At 39.6% G+C, this 17080-nt stretch overlaps 1 protein-coding gene across 1 annotated transcript; it reads left to right on the plus strand.

The window, feature by feature from the left end:
* The first annotated feature begins 4836 nt into the window (after positions 1-4836).
* RIOX2 (ribosomal oxygenase 2) lies at positions 4837-16998 on the plus strand. The gene is made up of 10 exons (XM_015831912.1): positions 4837-4928; positions 8336-8768; positions 10419-10538; positions 10856-10984; positions 11401-11504; positions 12601-12703; positions 13237-13402; positions 13777-13865; positions 14276-14380; positions 16362-16998. Exons 1-10 carry the CDS (start codon positions 4918-4920, stop codon positions 16521-16523), a joined length of 1422 nt encoding a protein of 473 aa, XP_015687398.1. The 5' UTR covers positions 4837-4917; the 3' UTR covers positions 16524-16998.
* The last annotated feature ends 82 nt before the right edge of the window (positions 16999-17080 follow it).

Genomic DNA, 17080 nt, shown 5'->3' on the forward strand with positions numbered 1-17080 from the left:
TTTATCCTTAGGAGAAAGGAAGGGATTTGGGTTAATCCCCATTATCATGTTCTCAAATCATACTTCATTTGGATAGAATAGGCGTTGAAACCCAGATACTGCAGGCAAACAACGGATGTTGTGGGCAGTGTTACAGTATTAATGTGATTTTGATATGTTTTCTAGATCAGAGGTCCCCAACCTTTTGGGCATCAGGGACCGGTTACGTGGAGAGAGGTTTTTCTGCGGACCGGAGGGGGCTGGTTTTGAGTGCTGCCAGCATCCTGTGGATGGGGTTTTGCTTGTTTGTGCAGACCGGTTGCTGGTATGCCGCGGCCAGGTACTGGTCCACGGACTGGGGATTGGGGACCACTGTTCTAGATTGCCTTACACCTGTGTTGAAAAGTGAGTGCTATTGTGTACATTTTATGAATCTATCAATCACAGAACAAATCACAACAGCACAATGATTGTGGCTTTATCCATAAAATATGCTACCTCAGTTAATTAAACCACGATTTGCTGGAATTAGCTCAATCATCTGCACTTCAGTAAAACATTACATCGTAAACTAACCATAGTAGCTGGATTCATACAGCACAGCAAATTAAGCAGTTACATTTTAATCAAGAGTATTATGTAGTGTTTGATGAGGAAGTGTTTTTTAATCCGCACATTTTAAATGTGCATAAAAACTCTATAAGAAGACATAATATAAATAGCGTCACTTACTAAAATCCAGGTGTCCCTTTTCTGTTGTGATGCTTGCCTTACGGAACAGCACATTCAAGATTTGAATGACCTTGATCCTGTTGACCTTCCATAAGGCCTGGAAAACCTGGTTTTTCTCCTGGTATTAGGCCAGAATAATGGATGAGTCTGGATTGAAATTGAATTGATTTGGGGCTGCCCTTGTTTTCTTTTGTGCTGTTTTTCTTGTGTTGGTTTTGTTTCTCTTTTTAATCCTACACTAGCTGCCCAGAATTGTAATTTATCAGTTGGGTGGCTTCATATTTTGATTAAATAATTAATAAATATCCAGTTTTTAATCTTGCAAATCAAACTATTAACAGTTTTAATATTTTCAACACTTGTAATAAATGGTTTAGATTTCACATTAATTTCTATATTCTCTCTTCTGGTAATCCTTCTGGGCTAGGACCACGGTTAGCTGTAGAAAGAAGCTAATTTTAGTTTGTGAACTCTTAAACTACACTGAATTCCTTAGCTTTTAAGATACTGAAATCTTAGTTTTCTGCATTATCTGGGACTATACAGATGAGACAGAGAACAGAACCTGGCTAGGATGTAGTAGAATAACAGAATTGGATGAGACCTTCGAGGTCTTCTAGTCCAACCTCCAGGGAAATCCATACCATTTCAGACAAATGGCAAAAAGAGAATATATTTAAAATCAGTTTTTTTAAAAAAATGTATTTGCAAAAAAACTAGGGTTGCCAGGTCTGCTTCCAAAAAATAGCGGACAAGCGGGGGGGGGGGTTTAAGTAGTAAAAAAAAGTAGACTGTACAGCTTTAGATTACGTACCATTCATCATAAAGCTTTTGAATAAAAAAAATGTCCACTATTTTGTGAAAATGTCCACTATTTTGTGAAAAAAAAAATAGTGAACATAATGTGAAAAAAGCGGACTGTCCACTCAAATAGTGGACACCTGGCAACCCAAAAACCCTTTGCAAAGGGCTAAAAAATAAAGTCTCGGGGCGGGGGGCATTTCATCCTAAATCTGAGTATCTTCTTGAAGAGAGAGATCTTTTTTTCCCCCAGCCAACCACGGAAAAATGAATTGCCATTGTTTTTTTCCGGGATATTTTTCCACTACTGGCAAGCTGGTGGTTCCATCCAATACTGACCAAGTCCAGAAGAGCGAAGGACAGGTCTACTTCGGGTTTTAAAAGGCAGAAATTCCACCCGGGCAGGTTCTCTAAGCCAGGGTTCCTCAACCTTGACAACTTTAAGACTTGTGGACTTCAACTCCCAGAATTCCTCAGCCAGCTTTGCTGGCTGAGGAATTCTGGGAGTTGAAGTCCACAAGTCTTAAAGTTGCCAAGGTTGAGGAACCCTGCTTCTAAGCCAAAGAGGGCGTGGCGCAAGACAACAAGACATTCAAGCCGTTGCACTTCTGAAGGCGACTAAGCTCTCGGTGCCACAGAAGAACCGCGAAGGCGTCGCTCTCCCATCATTTGTCAGGAAAGCTATTGCCCCGCCTGGTCTATTTGATAGGCGGGTAAAAGCAACAAGTCCGGTTCAAGTACGGGGAGGGCGCGTCCACGCCTCCTCCTTCCGAGCAGCGGCCTTTGGTAGCGCTGCAGGCCACGTGGCTTTGCCGGCGCCCTTCCAGAGCCGAATGCTAAGCAGGTCAGGTCGGTACGAAGTGCGCGTGAAGGGACCAGACGCGGGAGCTGCTATTTTGGCCCGCTTCCCGAAAAGGGAGGCTTGGCGCTTCTTCGCCCATTGCCGCTTGTGTGGGTCTAGTCCAGGGGTAGGCAACCTCGGCTCTTTTATGACTCATGGACTTCAACTCCCAGAATTCCTGAGCCAGCCATGCTGGCTCAGGAATTCTGGGAGTTGAAGTCCATGAGTCATAAAAGAGCCGAGGTTGCCTACCCGTGGTCTAGTCCCTTCTGTCCTTTCCCCCGGCAAATGCTGCCAGACCTTGCTTTCGGATCGAGCGATGTTTTCTGCAAGGGCCTTCCGCGCTCCTTTACCAGTTCAAGCCTTGCGCTTGAAATGGGCACGTTTGGAGCTTCCCGGAACGCCCGTGCTTTTGAAGCTAACGAAGCTTGCCATCCAAATTGGGGACGGGAAGCGGCCTGCCAGCCGACATGGAAATCTGTTCTTCCTGGTAAACGTCGGTACACATTGTAGGAAGGCAAACATACCTTTTGCTGATTCGGAGGAAGAGGAGCGAAAGGGACCTGTGCAGAATGAAGTCTGCTCTGGGGGTTTGGCCCTTTGCAGACCTTAGGAGTATTGGAGCCTAGGGTATGAGGACGTGTTGCTCCCAGTAAGGATCTTCCAGACCAGTGGTTCTCAACCTTTTAAATGCCGCGACCCCCAACCGGTCGTAAGTCGAGGACTAAACCGGCCGTAAGTCGAGGACTAAACCGGTCGTAAGTCGAGGACTACCCAACCGGTCGTAAGTCGAGGACTTTCCCTGCCCGGGAGCGCCGCGCATGCGTGGTTCCGCCCCCTGCGCCGGCTGAGGCGTAGCTGGCAAGCGGCAGAGACGGAGCAGGCCGACCACCAGCTGGCCCAGCCCAAGGGAGCTAACGAACCCGCCGGAAAAGGGGGAAAAAATGGCGGACAAAAAAAATGGCGGACAGCCTTGCTTGGCGACCCCCATGAAATGGTCGATCGACCCCAAATGGGGTCCCGACCCACAGGTTGAGAACCACTGCCTTAGGAGTATTGGAGCCTAGGATATGAGGATGTGTTGCTCCCACTAAGGATCTTCCAGACTGTAGTATCCACCTCCCCCCGTCTTTTGGGTGTAGATTTCTATTAAAAGCAACACCATTGCTGTGATTATGGTACAAGAATAAGCCTAGGTGTTTTTTTTTCCGTTAATACTCAAATCCAGTCTCTTCTCCATGAATTTGTGACAAGCATGCTGTCTTGATTGAAAATGGAACAGAAAGTATATACTGTACACCCTCAGCCACCACCGCACCCTTTTATGGGGATAAGAAAAAAAAATGTTTAATACCATTTCAAAATAGCATGCAGATCAGGCAAGATGATCAACAAGCAGGGGGAAAAAAGGAGAAAGCCATAGGTAAACAGCCACTTTCCCCTCTCTCTTCCCCCCCCCCTTATTGATCATCTTGCCTGACCTATATGCTCTTTTGAAATGGTATCAACATTTTTTTTTCTTAATCCCATAAAGGGGTTTGTGTGTGTATACTTTCTTTTCTGATGAACGAACTTGTTCAACTTTCAATCAAGACAGCATGCTTGTCACAAACTCATGGAGAAGAGACTGGATTTAAGTATCAATGAAAACAACACTTAGTTTTATGTAGACTGGATGTAGCTGTAGTGANGGGGGGGGGGGGGTTAAGTAGTAAAAAAAGTAGACTGTACAGCTTTAGATTATGTACCATTCATCATAAAGCTTTTGAATAAAAAAAATGTCCACTATTTTGTGAAAATGTCCACTATTTTGTGAAAAAAAAATAGTGAACATAATGTGAAAAAAGCGGACTGTCCACTCAAATAGTGGACACCTGGCAACCCAAAAACCCTTTGCAAAAAGGGCTAAAAAATAAAGTCTCGGGGGGGGATTTCATCCTAAATCTGAGTATCTTCTTGAAGAGAGAGATCTTTTTTTCCCCCAGCCAACCACGGAAAAATGAATTGCCACTGTTTTTTTCCGGGATATTTTTCCACTACTGGCAAGCTGGTGGTTCCATCCAATACTGACCAAGACCAGAAGAGCGAAGGACAGGTCTACTTCGGGTTTTAAAAGGCAGAAATTCCACCCGGGCAGGTTCTCTAAGCCAGGGTTCCTCAACCTTGACAACTTTAAGACTTGTGGACTTCAACTCCCAGAATTCCTCAGCCAGCAAAGCTGGCTGAGGAATTCTGGGAGTTGAAGTCCACAAGTCTTAAAGTTGCCAAGGTTGAGGAACCCTGCTCTAAGCCAAAGAGGGCGTGGCGCAAGACAACAAGACATTCAAGCCGTTGCACTTCTGAAGGCGACTAAGCTCTCGGTGCCACAGAAGAACCGCGAAGGCGTCGCTCTCCCATCATTTGTCAGGAAAGCTATTGCCCCGCCTGGTCTATTTGATAGGCGGGTGAAAGCAACAAGTCCGGTTCAAGTACGGGGAGGGCGCGTCCACGCCTCTTCCTTCCGAGCAGCGGCCTTTGGTAGCGCTGCAGGCCACGTGGCTTTGCCGGCGCCCTTCCAGAGCCGAATGCTAAGCAGGTCAGGTCGGTACGAAGTGCGCGTGAAGGGACCAGACGCGGGAGCTGCTATTTTGGCCCGCTTCCCGAAAAGGGAGGCTTGGCGCTTCTTCGCCCATTGCCGCTTGTGTGGGTCTAGTCCAGGGGTAGGCAACCTCGGCTCTTTTATGACTCGTGGACTTCAACTCCCAGAATTCCTGAGCCAGCATGGCTGGCTCAGGAATTCTGGGAGTTGAAGTCCATGAGTCATAAAAGAGCCGAGGTTGCCTACCCCTGGTCTAGTCCCTTCTGTCCTTTCCCCCGGCAAATGCTGCCAGACCTTGCTGTCGGATCGAGCGATGTTTTCTGCAAGGGCCTTCCGCGCTCCTTTACCAGTTCAAGCCTGGCTCTTGAAATGGGCATGTTTGGAGCTTCCCGGAACGCCCGTGCTTTTGAAGCTAACGAAGCTTGCCATCCAAATTGGGGACGGGAAGCGGCCTGCCAGCCGACATGGAAATCTGTTCTTCCTGGTAAACGTCGGTACACATTGTAGGAAGGCAAACATACCTTTTGCTGATTCGGAGGAAGAGGAGCGAAAGGGACCTGTGCAGAATGAAGTCTGCTCTGGGGGTTTGGCCCTTTTGCAGACCTTAGGAGTATTGGAGCCTAGGGTATGAGGACGTGTTGCTCCCAGTAAGGATCTTCCAGACCAGTGGTTCTCAACCTTTTAACTGCTGCGACCCCCAACCGGTCGTAAGTCGAGGACTAAACCGGTCGTAAGTCGAGGACTACCCAACCGGTCGTAAGTCGAGGACTTTCCCTGCCCGGGAGCGCCGCGCATGCGTGGTTCCGCCCCCTGCGCCGGCCGAGGCGTAGCTGGCAAGCGGCAGAGACGGAGCAGGCCGACCACCAGCTGGCCCAGCCCAAGGGAGCTAAGGCACCCGCCGGAAAAGGGGGAAAAATGGCGGACAAAAAAAATGGCGGACAGCCTTGCTTGGCGACCCCCATGAAATGGTCGATCGACCCCAAATGGGGTCCTGACCCACAGGTTGAGAACCACTGCCTTAGGAGTATTGGAGCCTAGGATATGAGGACGTGTTGCTCCCAGTAAGGATCTTCCAGACTGTACTATCCACCTCCCCCCGTCTTTTGGGTGTAGATTTCCATTAAAAGCAACACCATTGCTATGATTATGGTACAAGAATAAGCCTAGGTGTTTTTTTTTCCGTTAATACTCAAATCCAGTCTCTTCTCCATGAATTTGTGACAAGCATGCTGTCTTGATTGAAAATGGAACAGAAAGTATATACTGTACACCCTCAGCCACCACCGCACCCTTTTATGGGGATAAGGAAAAAAAATGTTTAATACCATTTCAAAATAGCATGCAGATCAGGCAAGATGATCAACAAGCAGGGGGAAAAAAGGAGAAAGCCATAGGTAAACAGCCACTTTCCCCTCTCTCTTCCCCCCCCCCATTGATCATCTTGCCTGACCTATATGCTATTTTGAAATGGTATCAACATTTTTTTTTCTTAATCCCATAAAGGGGTTTGTGTGTGTATACTTTCTTTTCTGATGAACGAACTTGTTCAACTTTCAATCAAGACAGCATGCTTGTCACAAACTCATGGAGAAGAGACTGGATTTAAGTATCAATGAAAACAACACTTAGTTTTATGTAGACTGGATGTAGCTGTAGTGAGTCTGTCTTACTTTACTACTGGATTAAAGCCATAGCCACTTCTTGAACCATCATAAAGCAACACTGGAATTTGATCCCAATTGCCAAACTGCTCTGTTTCTGTTACATCTGTGATTTATTGGCAAATAGTGATTTTCTGATCTGTACAAGTGCCATAATTGGTTTTCTGGTTTTCTGGATCCCTTCAGTATATCATCAGCCATCTGGAGTCCTCATCCTGCATTCCATATGGCATCTTCTACTGTGAAATAAACAGATTGGAAAAGAGGGCAGCAAAAGCCCAGGGGGAAAGATACAGCCTCTGCCATGATTATGCAACTAATAAGGGCCTGTATACTGGGACTATAGAAGCTGTATAGCTGTTGGGAACCACATATTTTTCAGAGGGATTTGTAAGAAGATGGTTGAAACTGACAAATACAGGGAACTTGTAAATAATGAACAATCACCGAGTTTATATTTCTTTGTTATTTTCTAGACCTTGCAATAAGGGGAAAAATCATTTATTTATGTAAAATAGTTATATAGCCTCCCATCTTATAACTATGGGTGGCTCCCAATCAAAAATTGTTCCATCTAAAGTTAACACCCCAGGGTTGCCATTCCAGATACTCTTAATACAGAGTTATGTTGATGTATTCTGCCGTCCTCCTGAGATTAAACAGAGGGGTTCTGCTGTTTTATCCCCTTGTTAGAAGCCTGAAAAGGACTGACTACATACACACATTCCAGTTCTTTGATTTCTGTATAGGTAGACTTGTAGGCCAAATGAAAAATACTGGTTATTACTTATAAAGCCCTTTATAACATGGCTTTGTGCTGTGTCAAGGACCATTTCTCCCAGAATGATTTTGCCAACCCTTTAGGTAATCTTGAGAGAACCTGTTGAAGGTCCTATCCACTGGGTAAGTGAGGGAACTGTGGGCACAAAAGCAGGCCTTTGTGCTAGCTAAAGGGTTGGGAGGTGTCCCTGACACTTTCTCAAAGCTCTCAAAACAATTTTACTCATGTGGGCTTTTGAAGCTTTATGTTACTGCCCTGTTTCTTCTTTTATGTGCTTTTATGCTTGAAAGCATTTGTTCTCTGTGATTGTATTTTGTGATGTTTTCTGCATTTTTAAAAAAATGTTCCTATACACTTCCTTTAGTGATAGGAGCAGTGTAATAATGATAATGATGGTGATAAAAATTAATACATATTTTTCTGCAAGCTTTTTTTCTCTGTGGAGAATCTTTCCAAAGAAGTAGGTTTCATACAGCGACCTGTCATCACCTCTGTTAATACCTTGGATGATGACATACGTTTAGATTAGTTGCGGGGTTCTCAAATTTGCAATATTGGGATTTCTGGTGATAAGTGAATTGGTGTGAGTGATCCTATGTGAATAAAACTTAAGATTTCTTGGGGGGGGACTAACTGGTTTTACAGATGTTGATACTATGTTCTAAATTTTATAATTAGGGTTTAAATGTTATAAGCCTCTTTGGTAGTTACATTAAAAGAACAACAAGATATAAAGCCAAAAAAAAGTTGAACAGAACCTAACTGCTTGAAATTGAATCTAGTAGTGCCGGCCATGCTTCCTGATCCTAAGCAACTTTGCACAGAAATAAAATCCACTGGTTTCAGTACATCATGCTATGTCATCCTATCTACATGGGAAATTAAATTTGGATGTACTTGTTGGACGTATTTTGTTGAAATATGCATAAAATCAGGTGTTTATTTCTTTTTTTCTTGTATAGCATCATGCCCAAGAAAGGAGGAAGACGAGCTAGAATAGAGAAGGAACCAGATTTGCCAAGCAAGCAAGCAAAAACAGAAGCAATTGGTCCTTTGCTTTGGAAATATGACAGTCCAGAGAGCTTATTTGAGAGTTTGATTGCTCCCATCAAAGAGGATGAATTTTTTAGAGAATATTGGGAACAGAAGCCACTGTTGCTTCAGAGAGATGACTCCTCCGTGGCCTCATATTATCAGTCTCTCTTTCAGTTAACTGACTTGAAAGACCTAGTCAAACTAGGTTTGTACTATGGAAAAGACATCAATATATGTAGATGTATGAATGGCAAAAAACGTATTTTTAATAAAGATGGAAAAGTAACTTATGCACAACTGAAGAAACATTTTGATCAGAAAAAGGCTACAATACAATTTCACCAGCCACAGAGATTCAAGGTAAATAAAGAACAATTGTTTGCATTTTGTGGCTGCTTTTGCACTTCTCAACTTTGACTCAGAAGTAATGAATTTAGGAAGAAAACCATCGCATGGTGTATGCCCGCTCTTTGTGCTTCAGGTTAATATTTTTAAACTGAAACACCCTCCCCCCCAGATTACTTAATTTTTCTATTTATCATTAGTTTTTACTTTTTCTGTTTTGTATTTTGTATTTTTTCTGTTTTGTATTTTTTTCTGTTTTATATTTTTTTCTGTTTTGTATTTTTTAGTTTTTCTATTTTTTAGTTTTTAGTTTTTCTGTTTTGTATTTTTTAGTTTTAAATACATTTATTTATTTGTTTGTTTATTTATTTATACAATTTATAGGCCACCATCTTACCTCAAGGTAACTTTGGGCTGCTACATAGTTACTGTTTATATGTATTGCTGAGACTATCATTTCACATTACAGGTAGTCCTTGGGTTATGATATCAAAGGGAACCCGGATAGCTGTTAATAAGTAATGTAAAGTGCAACATTACATGAATTTATCATGTAATGACAACAATCCCAGCAGTTCTAGTTGCCAACATAACCCCAAGACACATGGATTGTTAAGCAGCAGGAATCTTAGGGAAGGAGCATGAGGGTGCCATGGGTGGTGGGAGAGTCCTTGGGAGGAGACCCAACACAGGAGTCATGGCAAGGGGAAAGAGACCATGGGCCCGTGCAAGTCCAGGGAGGTAGGGGGAAGGAGATCAGAGTGCTGCAACAAGTGCAGAGAGGCCACAGGTGGCTGTGAGCACAGGAAGACTGAGGGAAAATGGCCATGGGTTTGTGTGAACGCAGGGAAGCTTCATGAAGGATGCTTAATACTTTTTATGAATGAGAACCTATTTGAATTTTAGGATTGCTTAAATATACGTTCAAAATTATAGCCTCTGTATAAAGCCTTAATTCATTTCTAGTAGAGCTGAAGTAGCTATGATATCATTGTTTCAATCCTTGGGATCCACCGTGCAACATGATGTGGAGTGATCCTCTCCATTGTGCCCAGCCAGTTACATTTTTCCTCCCTATTCCAAAGGCATTCATCAATCTATAGCTATTATCTGATTTTGTTGGAATTATTTGCTGCTCAACCTTTTCTCACCAGTAACCTTGTCATACACAGATCTTAGGTTTTCCTCAAATATGCTGATATTTCTATATGCTGAGGCTTCTTAGTAGCCTCATAACGATGAGGATAACATAATTGTATTAGGACTTTCCTTTCTTTAACCATTCTCACTTGCTGTTCCTCACTTGCTTTCAAGCCAAATGGAGTTAGATTGACCAGGGCTTGGTGGGGTACATTTAAATGTCAGAAGAGTTTTGTATTGCCAAGATCCTGAAAATGACCTACATAGAAGTTTGCTAAAGAAGATAAAGTTTACTATTTTTGCTTTAGTTTTTGCTTGTTTGAACATTGATTTGCCTCAGTTAATACAGGTATTGGTGAGCTTTAGTTAGGCTCACTTCTCCTGAGTAATACACAATTTTTGTCTTATGCAGATCTTACCATATTTGGAATAGTAGAATGCAACACTGATATCAATACAGATTTGTATGACAAAAGTTAGTTGCTTTTCCATTGTTAAAAGTTATTTCTTTTGTATTAAAATAAGGATTTGCTCTGGAGGATACAAGAAAAACTGGAATGTTACTTTGGCTCATTGGTTGGATCTAATGTTTACATTACTCCTCCTGGATCTCAAGGCCTACCTCCACACTATGATGATGTTGAGGTAAAGAGACCCTTATTTGCCTGTAAATTTTCTGCTAACAAATATTTTCAAGAACAGAAATTTTAGGGGAGTTGTCACATACGCTATGGACTGAAAAATATGGAACTTGTATTGTAATAAATTAGATAATCTTCATGATTGGATGCTGAGCGTATGTCTACAAGCAAATTTTGCTTTAAATGAAACATTCTTGCTGTCTATTAAAACTTGTCTATATGGAATTTGGCTGCCATAAATGTGTATTCTTTAGAAAGAATAGGTAAAGGTACAATTTACTGTAGGGTGTTTTGATGCGTGTTGACTTATGGCACTCGTAGGTGTTTATCTTACAACTTGAAGGAGAGAAACACTGGCGACTCTACCGCCCAACTGTACCTCTAGCTCAAGAATACAATGCTGAACCTGAAGAGAGAATTGGAACTCCAACTCATGATTTCATATTAAAGGTAGCATATGCAAAATCTCTGTTTTTATTCTTAAGCCATAAAAAAGAGGATAGACTTAATTTAATGTTTTCAGAATACATTTATACTCATGTAACAACATATCCCATTACTGTTCTTTTTCCTTTGCCTGCCACATCTGCTCAGAGGATTTTCTAATTTCAAACATAAATTGAAAAAGCATGTAAAAAAGGAAAAAGAATCTGTTCTGTATGTCCAGTATAGTTAGAATTTGTAGTATATGTAGAATTTGAAATCTGCTTTTATTCCAATATAGCTCTGCATGAAATGAGAGCTTATGTCATGACAAAAATATATATTCACTGTTTTGTTATTGACAGTAGGTAGGCAAACATAGCAACTTAGACATCAGCACTTACAGTTCCTATTATAACTACCATGCTTGCATTTCCTTTCAGCCAGGAGACATGTTGTATTTTCCAAGAGGAACAATTCATCAAGCTGACACTCCTCTTGGGATATCTCATTCTACTCATATTACCATTAGCACGTATCAGAACAAGTAAGCATCTTGTATTATATTTCTAGTATAATTTGGTTGATGATTTTACTGAAAATAAACAGTTGTTGGCAAGTTGATACTGCAGTCATACCAGAAAAGGGTTAAAAACAAAACTTGATAAGTTTTGCTATTATGTGCAGAGATTGCTCTATTATGTTTGGGTTTGTGTAGTACCCAACAGCACAGGAAATACTGTACTGTACAGGTGGTAGGAAGAATGGATTTAGCTGAGCATCAGTGTATCCTAGAAGTTAGTGTCCCAGGGTCACTGAAGAAATGGAACCTGAAAAATGATTGGATGTTTCAATAAGATTACAGTACCTCCAAATTATTGATGAAGTAACTTTTGAAATGGACTTCATAGTCCCTCAGATTGAATATTTCAGAAAATCTATGAGGAGACATCAGACATGTAGTATAGGCAAGAACACTTTAGAACATTTATTAACTCGGTTTTTTTTCTTGGGCCTTTCCTTGCTTTTCTTGTTTATGTACATTGCAAAATTAATTTTTTACTGGGATTTGAGCACTTCACCACTTTCTATTTGGGGTCCCCTTAAAGGTCTCTTTGAAATTGCAAATTAATAGAAAGTTCTGCAGTCTGCCTCTTATGGAAGGAGACAACCAAGTTTTTAAGAAAACCGCAAGGATGTTTTAACATTTTAGAACCATTTACAATACTTTGAATCTGAGAAACTGCCATGAAAGGTGTCATAAAATAGTGGCAGGGAGTTGGACATGCACAAAGCACTCATTTCATGGAAAACTAAAATCAGGAATCTAAATGACATGAAGGGGCTCAAGACCTTGAGTACAAGGTAGAGGTGGATCTAGACAGTGCTGGGAGCCATAGGTTCGGTATCATCCTTTCTCCAAAACATACTATCTGATACAGTCCAAGCACACTGGTAAAACTGAGTTCATTCTGATGTCAATGGGACTTCTGTGAAAATCTGAATGTCTGGTATGAAGTTCTGAGTTTTGCTATTTTGGCCACTATGTTTTATGTACATTTTATCTTCAATAAGGAACATTTCTGTAGATTGTTAATATCTTATTTGTTCTTAATAACTTTAATTTGTTTTGTGCATGCCAGCTCTTGGAGAGATTACTTACTGGACATGGTTCCTGGACTTCTTTTAGATATAGCAAAAGAAGATGCTGAGTTTCGAAAGAACATTCCAAGGCAATTGTTAATGGTAAAGCTGCGAGGCTAAAGGAAAAATAATTTGTTTGTCTGCTTCTAGAAGCAAATTTTGTAGCCACCGTGTCAATTGTAAAGTAATTCCTTTTAATCACCACTAAGAGTTCCATGATGCTACTTTTGTCAGAACTGTGAGCTTTGACTCTTAGCAAAAGATCTTTAAAATGTTTTTATTTTTAAATGCCTTTATGTGAAAGCAGTGTTAATGAGTCCTTCATATTTCTAATGGGATATTTTTCATGCTGCTTTGTCAGCTTATGGTAGGATCATAGAACAATTAATGTTCCAAATATATTTCTTACACAAATTTAAAACTTAAAAATAAATAATCTAAAACTGAATATGAAATGTACATTTTCATTTTTTTAAAAAAAATGTGTTCTTGGATGTATGTAACTGATTCTTGTTCTACAACAGTTAATAATATAAAGCATTCACAAGTCTCCTTTATCATTCCATGAATGGCCTCTGTAGTAATTAAGTTCTCATTTCATGTTTTTAGCAAGTTATTCTTGTCTTTTTGTTTAGAATCTGGATTTATCTGATTCATCTAAGCAGTTAAGTAGCTTCCTGAAACGCCTTGAAGGCCATTTGAAAAATGGGAGGAAACTGAGATCATCCTGTATGAAAAAAGATTTTATTACGAGCAGATTACCTCCGTTTATTGCAACTGATTTTGATTTTCTCACTCCAGGTGACATTTAAATTCCCTATGGATATATTTTCAAAAAATAAGGGGACAACTTTTATTGTGATCATAATTATAAAATATTTAAAAACCAACCACATGGAAGTAGCTTGCAAGAATTCATACTTAAAGAGAAAACACAGTTACTACATTAAAAAAAATCCATGCTTCAATTTATATTTATTAAGGAGATTTGTGGAAGATTGCATTAGCAGCCTCTTGAGTCTCCACTACTCATCCAGGTAGACCACCTGAAGAAGCCATTATCGGTATTTGTGGTAGTTGCAGCTGCTTTTCTTAGTTTGAGTGTGACAAGTAGTTAATGTTGGCTAATAGCGTTTCTCTTCCAAATAATGTGGATGCTTTTTTTTTTTTTTTAGGTGGAACTCTACCAAAAGTAGATAGCACAATCAGGCTAAGGTTTAAAGACTACACAATAATTACAACAGAATTAGAACAAGATCTTCTGGTGAGTACAGAGGAGGAGGGCGGCAGGAAACATGTTTTTCCATGAGGCCATCTCTATGGTCAGAATGCTGTTCTTCGCGTGCATAGTTGTGTCCAAGATCATCTAATTGAGCTGTGTAATTGTATTATAGTAATACTGTGGCTCTGTTCCATAAATAGAAAATGCTAGCATTTAAGAAGATTAAAAGGCTATACAGTGTAAAGTTGAAATATGAATTGAGATAAGATCAGAAATCTCATTAAATTTGTAAAAAAATAATAATACTGAATATAATTAAGAATCACCACAAATAATAAATGAAAGTTAGTTATTCACCCAGCCACGAAGAGAAGAAATGATTGTATGAAAATGCTTTTACATTGTATACTAGCTGGCTAATGTATAAAAACATATTTTTTATGATTTTTCAGAACGATTCAGTCAGAGAAATGGTTTTTGTTTATCACTGCTTAAAGAATAAAAGGGAGATCCATATGATGGGAGATGAGAATATGAATGAAGAAGAAATAGCAGAGGTTGGTTTTATTTCTGTTTAGCAGATCTAATAGCGCTACAGTCCATTTTTTATTATTTTTAAATCCTAAATATCTCTTCTCAAATGGCATTGTTGCCTATATTTTCTCTGCAGTTGTCAGGAGTACAGATAGTCCTCGACTTATAACCACAATTCAGATCAGAATTTTTGTTGCTAAGCAAAATGCTTATTAAGTGAGTCATGCCCAATTTTATGACCCTTTTATTCCATGGTTGTTAAGCAAATCACTACAATTGTTAAGTGAATGCAATTATCAAATGAATCCAGCTTCCCCCATTGACATCTGCTTGTCAGTAGATGGCTGGTAAGGTTGCAAATGGTGATCGTGTGACCCCGGGATACTGCAGCTGTCATAAATACACGCCCATTACCAAGCACCTGAATTTTGATCATGGGACCGTGAGGATGCTATGATGGTTGTAAGTGTGATGTTCAGCTATAAGTCACTTTTATCTATGCCATTGTAACTTTGAACAATCGCTAAATGAATGGGTTGTAAGTCGAGGACTAACTACATGTGTCTTTCTACAAATTTCATATAGTTCATTTTCCTTCATTTTTCAAATTGCTTGGATTCCTCTTCAGCCCTTTTTGTAGATAAATGTAGTCCATATATGCACCTTCTTTATGTTATGTGTGAATACATGATCTCAGGAACAATACTTACTTTATTTATATATTTTGATTTATTTGGCTACCCCTCTTGCCAGAGTGGCTTTGGGAGACAAAGAAAATTTATAATTGGAAGAATAAAAATAACTATAAAGCACTATGTATAATCAAAGATTAAAAAAGAGATGGCAGTCACAAAGCAATGACAAATCACCCTGGCCTCGTTAAGGTCTGACTCCTATGCCTGGTCAAACAACCAAGTTTTCAATGCTTTTGGAAGGCCAGCAAACTTGGGACCAATCTAATCTCAGGAGGTACCAGAGGGTGAGTGCCATGACCAAAAAAAGCACACAAGATGGTGTCTCATTAATTGATTGGATATGAAAGTTCCCTTTCGTTTTTAGAGGATGAGCATAGAAATAATAACTCTTATTTCAGGCTCAAATATTTAGGAGTATGGTTTTGTATATACATTGATGTACATGTGTATATCAATGTATGCTGGTTAGCTTACATACTATAGCAGTTTTCATTTGATTGGAAAACTTTATTGTCAAATTCCTGATCACAAATGAAATATTCTCAGAAGTCTTGGTAAGTCATATCTTTGGATGCTAATTTTTTTCTTAATTGAAATGGGAAAACACTACATGCCACCCAATCTTCTTTGGCATAAGGAGCAAACATGTAATAAATGAAACTATAAGAATAAAGTTGGGAAGATTATTAGTTTGTGTAAGTAATTTCAGTTGGGAAAGAAATTTAGTTTCTCTTCAACTGGTTGTTAAAACCCCAAAAACAAAACAAAACAAAAAAAACCCTCCAAACTCCAGGAAAAAAAATTCTCATAAACATTCTATTATATCATTTTGTCTTACCATTCTGCAAGTATGTTACACATTTTCTTCTCATTTGGAATAGTTTCTAGAATTAGATCTATGATTGCATACTGTATCCTAAACATAATGTAGTTTGATTTTGATTTGATATGTTATATGGATGTAGTCTTTGTAACTTGATTTATGGTTTAATGCAGTTTGTGATTCCAGTGTCTTCAAACTGTTACTTAGAAAATTGTGGGTTAATGTACTTTGTATGGACAACACATATATCATATAGTTCTCTTCCACTATAGTTTTATAAATTTTGTGGGACATCTTGATACATGACACTTGGGTTCCTACAATAATTATAACCAGCATGAGCCTTAGCCAACTGAAACACTAGTTATACTAACTATTGTGTATAGAGTTACTATTAGGTCAGAGCACATATTGATATGTTCTGTAAATTTATATGTAACGTTTAATTTTACTTGATTTTTTTAACAAGCATTTTTCTTCTTTAAGAAGGCACATGGATTACGATTTCCTCTTTCTCACATGGATGCACTGAAACAAATATGGAGCTGTGATACTGTTTGCGTTAAGGACCTTAATCTTGATTCAGAAGCAGAAAAAGAGAACTTAGTGATATCATTGTGGACTGAATGCCTTGTTGAAGTAATCTAAAGGCAGATTCTCATCACAGTTATGAAACCTTATATATTTTGGATTTGTGTAGAGGAGTCTACTAAATTACATTAAGGTAAATCACCTTAATGAGCAAGGACTTGATAACCAGGGAAAGCATATTGCATAGAAATTATTCATAAAAGGCTCTCATACGAAGTCTTAGGCATTTAGTAAGATTGTGAAACATCTGATGCTTTTCAAAATGCCAGATAGTTATGAATTTAGGCATGAAAACATGAATCTGAAATATGAGGAGGAGTCTGCCTGATTTCTTAATGTGTAAAATAAGACCACTGAAGGTGATAAATATATAGTTGGGGGTCAGTGATGACTTTATACAGTTGTTTATTTCTGCTAATTAAATTTGCTTCTTAAAGTGTCATCTGATATTGTGAATAGTAGTGTGTTCTTTGAATGAAGCCAAGACATTTCTAATAAACATCTTGCAGTATAATAAATTTCTTTAAGAAAATTCTACAATTTATGTAGCATCTTTGTGTCCATGAATATCAGAAGCAGCATGTTGCTAATCATGTAAGCTCACGAGCAGGAGA

This window comes from Protobothrops mucrosquamatus, unplaced genomic scaffold (genome assembly GCF_001527695.2).
Source record: "Protobothrops mucrosquamatus isolate PMUCROS unplaced genomic scaffold, P.Mucros_1.0 scaffold_287, whole genome shotgun sequence".
NCBI lineage: Eukaryota > Metazoa > Chordata > Lepidosauria > Squamata > Viperidae > Protobothrops > Protobothrops mucrosquamatus.

Coding starts and splice junctions, on each gene's coding strand:
- RIOX2 (XM_015831912.1), top strand. Junction 10,985..11,400: donor CTCATGATTTCATATTAAAG/GTAGCATATGCA, acceptor ATTTCCTTTCAG/CCAGGAGACATGTTGTATTT. Junction 11,505..12,600: donor ATTAGCACGTATCAGAACAA/GTAAGCATCTTG, acceptor TGTGCATGCCAG/CTCTTGGAGAGATTACTTAC.